The 7,387-nt window shown below is 42.4% G+C and overlaps 1 protein-coding gene across 1 annotated transcript in view; it reads right to left on the bottom strand.

The window, feature by feature from the left end:
* Nucleotides 1-247: 247 nt before the first annotated feature.
* LOC129200305 (mitogen-activated protein kinase kinase kinase kinase 5-like) overlaps nucleotides 248-7,387 on the bottom strand; it is a 50,520-nt gene continuing 43,380 nt past the window's right edge. Inside the window, 8 exon segments of the mRNA XM_054811628.1 lie at nucleotides 248-375; nucleotides 463-560; nucleotides 1,103-1,225; nucleotides 1,228-1,312; nucleotides 1,776-1,818; nucleotides 2,739-2,783; nucleotides 5,488-5,552; nucleotides 6,579-6,637. Of these exon segments, the coding sequence (XP_054667603.1) occupies nucleotides 256-375; nucleotides 463-560; nucleotides 1,103-1,225; nucleotides 1,228-1,312; nucleotides 1,776-1,818; nucleotides 2,739-2,783; nucleotides 5,488-5,552; nucleotides 6,579-6,637 (638 nt within the window). The 3' untranslated portion in view covers nucleotides 248-255.

Here is a 7,387-nt window from a genome sequence, read left to right as displayed (position 1 = left end):
GGCCTATGAAGGGAAAACAAGCAGAAATGTGAAGTAATTACACCCTCTTGCATCACCACCACCCTCCCCTTTCTCTTTAATAAGCAGAGACTGCCACTGGAGATATCAACTCCAGAGTCAGTGAAGTCTCCAACCCTTCACTGCACAGTGAAAGGAAGATTTTAAGAAAAGGAAACAAATATTGCAGATTGTACAAATGAAAAGTAACTGGCTATGAGATGCAGAAAACCACCCCAGATGAGCTGGTGGCTTATTCTAGCATAAACCTCCTGACACTAGAGATGCCATGACAGCAGGCTTCCAATAACTCCTGCTGCAAATGAGATTTCTTACCAGCACCTTCGGCGTTGGTGGTAAACCATTGATTGCTGGCTTCTGTGGGAAGAAACAAAGATCGTAAAATACCTCCCACGCACCGATACAGCTAGCTAGCTAACATGACAGTGAAATCACAATACTTACAGGAAAATCTCTTTTCTCTTTTTTACGTGGCAGCTGAGGGATTTGTCCAGACCCTTCTGCATTTTCTTCAATGAGTTTTAGCATGCCATCCCCATTTCCTGAAAAGGAGCCCAGAGACATTTTGTAGCTCACCTGACATGGTGAAATAGAAAATATTTTGTTGTCCTGTTCTCTCTTCTCCCCTGCATCTAGCAGGAGTGGAGAAGTGAGCTCTGAAACTTCCATATACACATCTTGGGTAGCTGAACCCTTCCAAGGACAGCTGGCCACTCTTCTGCGTGCTAAGCTACACAGCAATAAAGGCTTTCCATTATCCAAACAGTGCCTGGGCCAAACACAACTGAGAATAAAGCTGTGGGAAAGTCCTCACAGATGAGCCTCCCTGCAGATTCGTTGCTTTTATGCTATTCCTGCAGGCAACACAGTAATGGTATTGACCGGCTGAACATCCTTGCTTTGGGAAGAACGCTTCCACCATGGGTCATGGCTTGAATCAGAACTAGGGCATATGTAAAAAGGAAAGCTGCACCTAGTGATCAGCTTGTATTAAAAAAAAAATTATCTAGTGAAAATAGCTGACTCCAAAACTGATTTCCTTTTACAGGATGCAAATCCCCTTCGGGAAATGTAACACATTTACCTAAGTCGCTGTATCTAGCTGTGAGCAATCCAGGGCTACTGATGCTGCTGGTCATACCAACGGGGCAAGAATCAGTCTGAGGCCCACAAACAGGAATACTTTGTCTCCTGTGAGCTGGCGGGCTCTGTTCTGCGAGTCTGGGAAATGTTTTATTGTCTGACATTTCTCATCATCTGGGAGGTTTTCCTCAGGATAACTGTTTATTCTCGGCTGTAACAAACCAAAGAGGTAAAAGTTACCTGGGAAATGGCACCTGCAAGGATAAACTTCAGACAAGTTTAATTCAAGTCAGACTGCTTCTACACAAAAAAAAATTATCAGCCTTTGAAAAAAGACATTTGACAGCAGCATAAACGAAGAGATATTCCTTCTCCGATGGAAAATCACTGCAGCAGGCAGAATGCTGAACAAGAAGACATCCCATGCAGCATGCTCTCTTTAGAGGGAAACCACCTACAAGTCAGTTTGTCTAGGGCAGCATACAGGGCCAGGAGTTCCCAGAGCTGAGACATGCAGACTGCAAGTCAGCATAAAATATGAAGCTGCATGGAGTCTGCTAGTAAACGGTATTTAACAGAAGTTATAAACTACTGAGAGCATCAGACAGAAGAGCTCCAGAGGCTGCGCAAGTGGAGTTTGCCGCCTAAAACTCTTAAAACCCACCATCTCTTACCTTGGGAGGTAGCGGAGGTGGCCCTGCTCGCTTTAGTGTTGATCTGCAATGAAAAGGTGCAGTAGTTAAACCAACAACAGAAACAGAATAACTAGAGAACACAGACTGCAAATAAGACAAGCTAGATGCATAGAAAAGACGGATCACAGCTTTGCATGAACAGGGTTAAACTAGAAGTCCAAGAGTGGGGAAAAAAGCACATTAATCTTGTTAGAAGTGTTGTTTTTTTATTAACTCTTGTTCTTTCATAAATGCCAATGTCATAGAGCGTTCTGCGGTGAAAGGTATTTGAGATTAGCAAATAAATATACATTCAGGGACTAGTTCTCTGAAGGTGCCCCCTTCCACTGCTTGAATTTTACTTTTGTGCTTTTTTCTAGATAATTCTTCCCAACAATGAAAATGCTGCATTTCTGGATCAGCCAGTAGATCGTGTCACAGAGCAATGTCCTCCCATAATTTTTCAAAGTTTATTTGAAAACAAGTCATCTACTTATTTGAAAAGGTCATCTACTCACAGCCACTCCAACTGCAGCTGAACATCGGGCCAACCGACAGAGGTTCACTATCGTTCGGTGCAGTTTGCAGCTTTTTTTTTGGGCACCAGAGGAGCAGCACATACCCCACCAGAGCTCTGCAGGGACACCTGCACATCCTGTCACTACCTCGATGGATTAATCGGCACAAAATCTGCTTTGAAGTCTTGGGCACTTCCATATGCACTCTAAGGTAATCTCAGGAAGGAGAGCAAGGGAAGAAAGCGTTGCTTTGCGAACATTCTCCTGACGATCAGATAAATAGTCAAGCGTGCGTTAGGCCTTTGAGTGCAACCAGCCCTCACTTATTTATAAGTGGCAAAGCTGCCTGCAGCATTTTAAGGAAAGAGGTTTTGCCAGAACACTGCCTGCTTTAGCGAGAGCCACACGGAGTAAACACAACTGTACGTGAAGGAGGTCCACTCACTCTTCAACATCTTCACTCCCATCGCCAAATTTTGTAAGCAGTCCCCTAGGTAAAATGTTTATAAAATTAAGAGCTCTGCTCTAAGGTCGACATGTGCAACTAAACCGATCGGTGATGTCATTTAGTTTCATAACAAGCATTTCCTAGCCCTTTTCAAAACAAAGTATTTCTCTCTTATTCACTGCGTTAAGTCCTTTTTCGTTTAGTATGGTTCTTTCCTTCCCTCACCCCTCAATAATCACTAAAGCTCTCTTCCATACCAGATACCGTCAACTCATCTTTCATTTCCCTACCTGGTATTTTAAATATTGTTGAAATGTCTAGTAAAAGTATAATATAAAAGAAGAAAAAAAAAAAAAAAGAGAACAGAGGAAGTTACTGGGAGACGAATGGAGAAAAGCCTTTACAAAGGGAAGTTTTATCCTCCTTCAGTGTTATACACTGAAGACACAGACTGTTTCCCACTACAGTTGGAATTTTTGTTTCAAAGCTACCCCACGGTCCAAAAAGAAATTCTGACTAGAGCATCAAAACAGCACTGAAAATATAATCCTGAAACAACCAAGAACTGATAAAATTTTGCAAAATGGCAATTTTCAAGCTGTGCCTTCAAAACTGCGTTAAATCTTAAAAAAATCTAACCCATAAATCTAAACCCAATAAAAAGCACTACTTGCTGTGCTGCTGTGAAGTCTAGGCTGCTGCATTCAGGAATCGTGAGGTGGAAGGGGCAGGTCAGAAGCTGGCTGTCTCAGTGTCCTGCAGCAGCCCAGTGCATCCAAGCCTCTGCCTGCAGAGCAGGCATCCCATATCCCACCACCTCACACGTCCGCTCACGTTCCACAACACACCGCATCACCCCCTGAGGAATGACCACAGGGGTAACGAACAGGAAAACAAAAGGATATTATACAAAAACGAACCCAGCCAAATTGGGATTAATGTAAAATTTCCCTGTGAGTTACTTCTGAAGGGAAAGCAGCAGAGTTGCCAACAGGAACTATTAAAACATTTAAAAGAGAAAAAGTCCAACCATCAACAAAAAACACCTCCATAACACAGAAAATTTATAAAAAAGTAATTTTAAAATGCTACAATAAGGATGAAAAAAACCCAAGAAACAAGTTCAATCATCAGGTACATGTTCCGATATTTCCCTTTCCAGTCAAGTAATTCTCAAGTCGAGCGTATCAATCTCCACTCACTGATAAAAGCCAAAGCACACGAAAAGCAAGGACCCCCCCCCCACACATCCTCTCTGCACATCCCTGTGTTACTCAGAATTGCTGGGACAGAGGAGCTATGCGTTTCCTGTTTATCTTTGCAAACTGGAAGTGGTTTCCAAGTAAGCAGCACGGATTCACCATCCAGAAACTTTATGCATGTCCTTTCAAGCCTAAATCTGTATCTATTTACCAATTTATAGCCCTAGCAACCTTTGCTACGGCCACATTCATTCTGCTTTTAATGCAGCCTGGTATAGACAATCTTAATAACACTACAAGAAACAGAATCAAATCAATAAGTCACTTTGTCAGGAGGAGCTTCCCTCCCTCCCTGCTCCTCGACCCCGCAGATTCCAGCTGTCTGCAGAAAAGCCAGCACTCACGAGAAAGGCTTTTCAATCTGCAGCTTGTCAGGGTCACACAAACAAACCAGGAGAGGAAGGAAAGCAGTCGCTGTCATTACTGGACACGGAGAGGCAGGGCCTACAGAGCCACTCCGAATTTTTACTACAATAAGAGTGAGAACAGAAAAACAGGTTGAACTTAAGAGACCCAACCACTGGCAATCTCCGTGACACGGCCAGCTTTCCAGGGGCTGTAATGTCAGCTGACAGCTTATGCAAGACTTCATCTGCAAAAAAGCCAAAGAAATTCACTGTCTGCTACTCAGTTCCAAATAAAGATGGGAAACAGGCTCTTTTAGCTGAGCAATTATCTCAACCGCAATACCATCTTTCCCTACATAGGTGCATCAGTCAGTATTACTGAACTTCCATAGTCTTCCCCGCAAATTCAAAGATTGCCTTTAAAGGCAGAATCCAGTATTTTGCAGTAAAAGGAAGCCACATACCTAATAAATTCAGTCCTAACTTGGACAGAGTTGTGCTCCCTTACTTCAGGCCTGCTTTTCCTGGGGAAATCAGTTATAGCACACCCTTAACTAAAACATGTCACAGAACACTACATGGCCATATCATGGATCACACCGACCAGATGCCCGCAGCAGAAGCCGTCATACTGAACTTGGTAAAACTACATCTTCAGAACTGGTTTCTCCTTCCCTTTCTTGCAAGGATGCGACTTTGGGGCTGCGAACGTGCTTTGCCACAGGACGTCACCACCACAGCCACAGCTCAGAAGAGAAGTGCGAGGCCAGGGCAGGATCCTGAACTCAGCCCTGGCAAAGTTACCAGCTTTGCTTCAGAAAATTGACTTTGGCTGTGTTATTTCAGTCTGCTGGCCATACATTTATGCTTCACTTTCCATCTACAACTGGGGAGCTATAACAAACTTAAACTACTGTTCGTGGTTAAAAGAGATTAAAACCCATTCCTCAAGAGAATGACCAACCAACTGCAGAAGGAGGAGGACTGCATATTGGGTAAAATCTCCTTTAACTTTATGAATATTAAAGTGGATTAGGGCTTACGGTTTGATTTTCCACCATAGCTCAATTCTTCTTTCAGAGTGTATTTTCATATTAAGTCACAGAAAAAAAAGATGACTTCAAACTCTGTACTCACTTGCTGCTTCCACCATCAACAAAAGGATTCCAATGTGAAGCAAAGTCAGTGCCAGCTGCCACCACCTGAAGATGCAGAAAATTTCATTTTTTCCCCCCCTTGCTAAACTTTACCCACCACACATGAAGAGGCCTGGGAGATTCCCAAGCCCTGCAGACTGACCCATAAGCAGTAAAATAAAATTCCAAAGTGAAATGATGTTTTACAATCTAGTTATAAAGCACCTACTGAAAAGCTATCTTTTTCTTCTTCTCAGACTTAACAGCAGCACCTGGAAGCGGTGCAATGCCAGTACCAAGTGGCAGTAAGTAGCATGAAAGCAAAAATTTATGGCCAAAACTCAGTAAGGATTTTCCACTCGGGATGCTTCCAAGACACTCTTCCAGCAAGAGAACGCACTGCAGTCACCTCCAAACTCATACGAGATGTCATCAGCTGAGGCTGGGAGCATTCCTGTCACTAGCCATGGCTCTGAGGGGACCCCACCGGTAACAACATGTACAGATCTAATCAATCAGACTAAAAAAAAGCTGAACTCGTACCTACCTGGTGAACAGCTGTAAAAAACAGGAATGGGATTTTTCTGGAGCGCTGAGTGCTAATGTCTCCAAATCCAAATTAACGGCAGCTGTTGCTATTCACAATGCTTATTAAAAAATTGAGCCCTTGTGTACACAGGCACATACTAATCCCAAAGAACGTTAATTAGCTGATCTGCAGTAAATGCTATGGGCTGGAACAAACAGCAGCAGCTCACAGGGGGCAAAACCGGCTGCATGCGAGCTGGCGGCCTTCCAAGAAACAAGCAGCAAATAAACCCTGATGATGGGAAGATCAGGGACTCAAATGCAGAATGGCCTCTTTGCGTTATCAAATTAATTGGCACACGTCGTCTTTTTCATCTGAGCATGACTCTCCGCACAAAGCACGGACAGCAATTCACGTTCTTAAAAATGTGGCAATTGTCTGAGGACCAAGAGTGGTCTTCTCATGGCTTTATACTTCAGAGACATATTAGTTAGAGCTGAACCACAAAACAATGAAGACACTATGATTTTAATAAATGAAGGAAAAAACAAACTTGTCCTTACCATTTCATCCCGAGCTTCTGTTTCTTTCCGTAGAGGGGGCTCAAACTGCAGCTTATCAACTACAAAACATTACATTTTCAAATTTAAGACACACACCATTATACTAGTGCCCTTTCAATGCTTACTACAGTGAAACACATGTTGTAACAGATCTAAATATTATGTACACAACACTTAATTTGCCTATAAAATATGACCATCACTTAATTATCAGTGTTATTGTCTAAATGCATAAATTTGCAAATATGAAACCCGCAGGAAAGAAACAGACCAAAAGTAAATACCAAGTTATTATATGAAAGTACACTAAAACATAACTTCTTAACCACATGTTACTTTTAACGCATGTGAAAGAGAAGAAAGAGGCTTTTTAACAGGAAGCTTCCTAAAAGTGTGGTATACGTGATGCAAAGGAGCAGATAACATTTACACTACAAAAGACGTTTGTCCAAACCTGGAGAAAGGTTGTTTCTACCCTCAAAATTTCAACTTAGATCTAACAGAGGAGAGGAGAAGGTTATATCAAAAGAAAATGCATTATGTTAACATGCACCCGGGTCAGGACAGCTACTGCAATCACAAGTGCTCCATCAGGATCAAGAAAAGGTTTCACTTATAAACTTGAAACAACGTACAGACAAACGCAAAATGCTATGTTTTTCCATGTTTTCTTATCACACCACGACACCCCATGTACTCCTGTAAAAAGACGTCCTCCTAATTATTAACTCATTCTCATTTTTTGATGTTTGCATGTTATTAGTGGTTTTGCTGTTTTAAGTAAGGCTGCGTGGTCTGACAGAAATCAC

The sequence above is a fragment of the Grus americana genome, unplaced genomic scaffold (assembly GCF_028858705.1).
Source record: "Grus americana isolate bGruAme1 unplaced genomic scaffold, bGruAme1.mat H_35, whole genome shotgun sequence".
Lineage (NCBI taxonomy): Eukaryota > Metazoa > Chordata > Aves > Gruiformes > Gruidae > Grus > Grus americana.
This window is presented reverse-complemented; position numbering and strand designations above follow the sequence as displayed.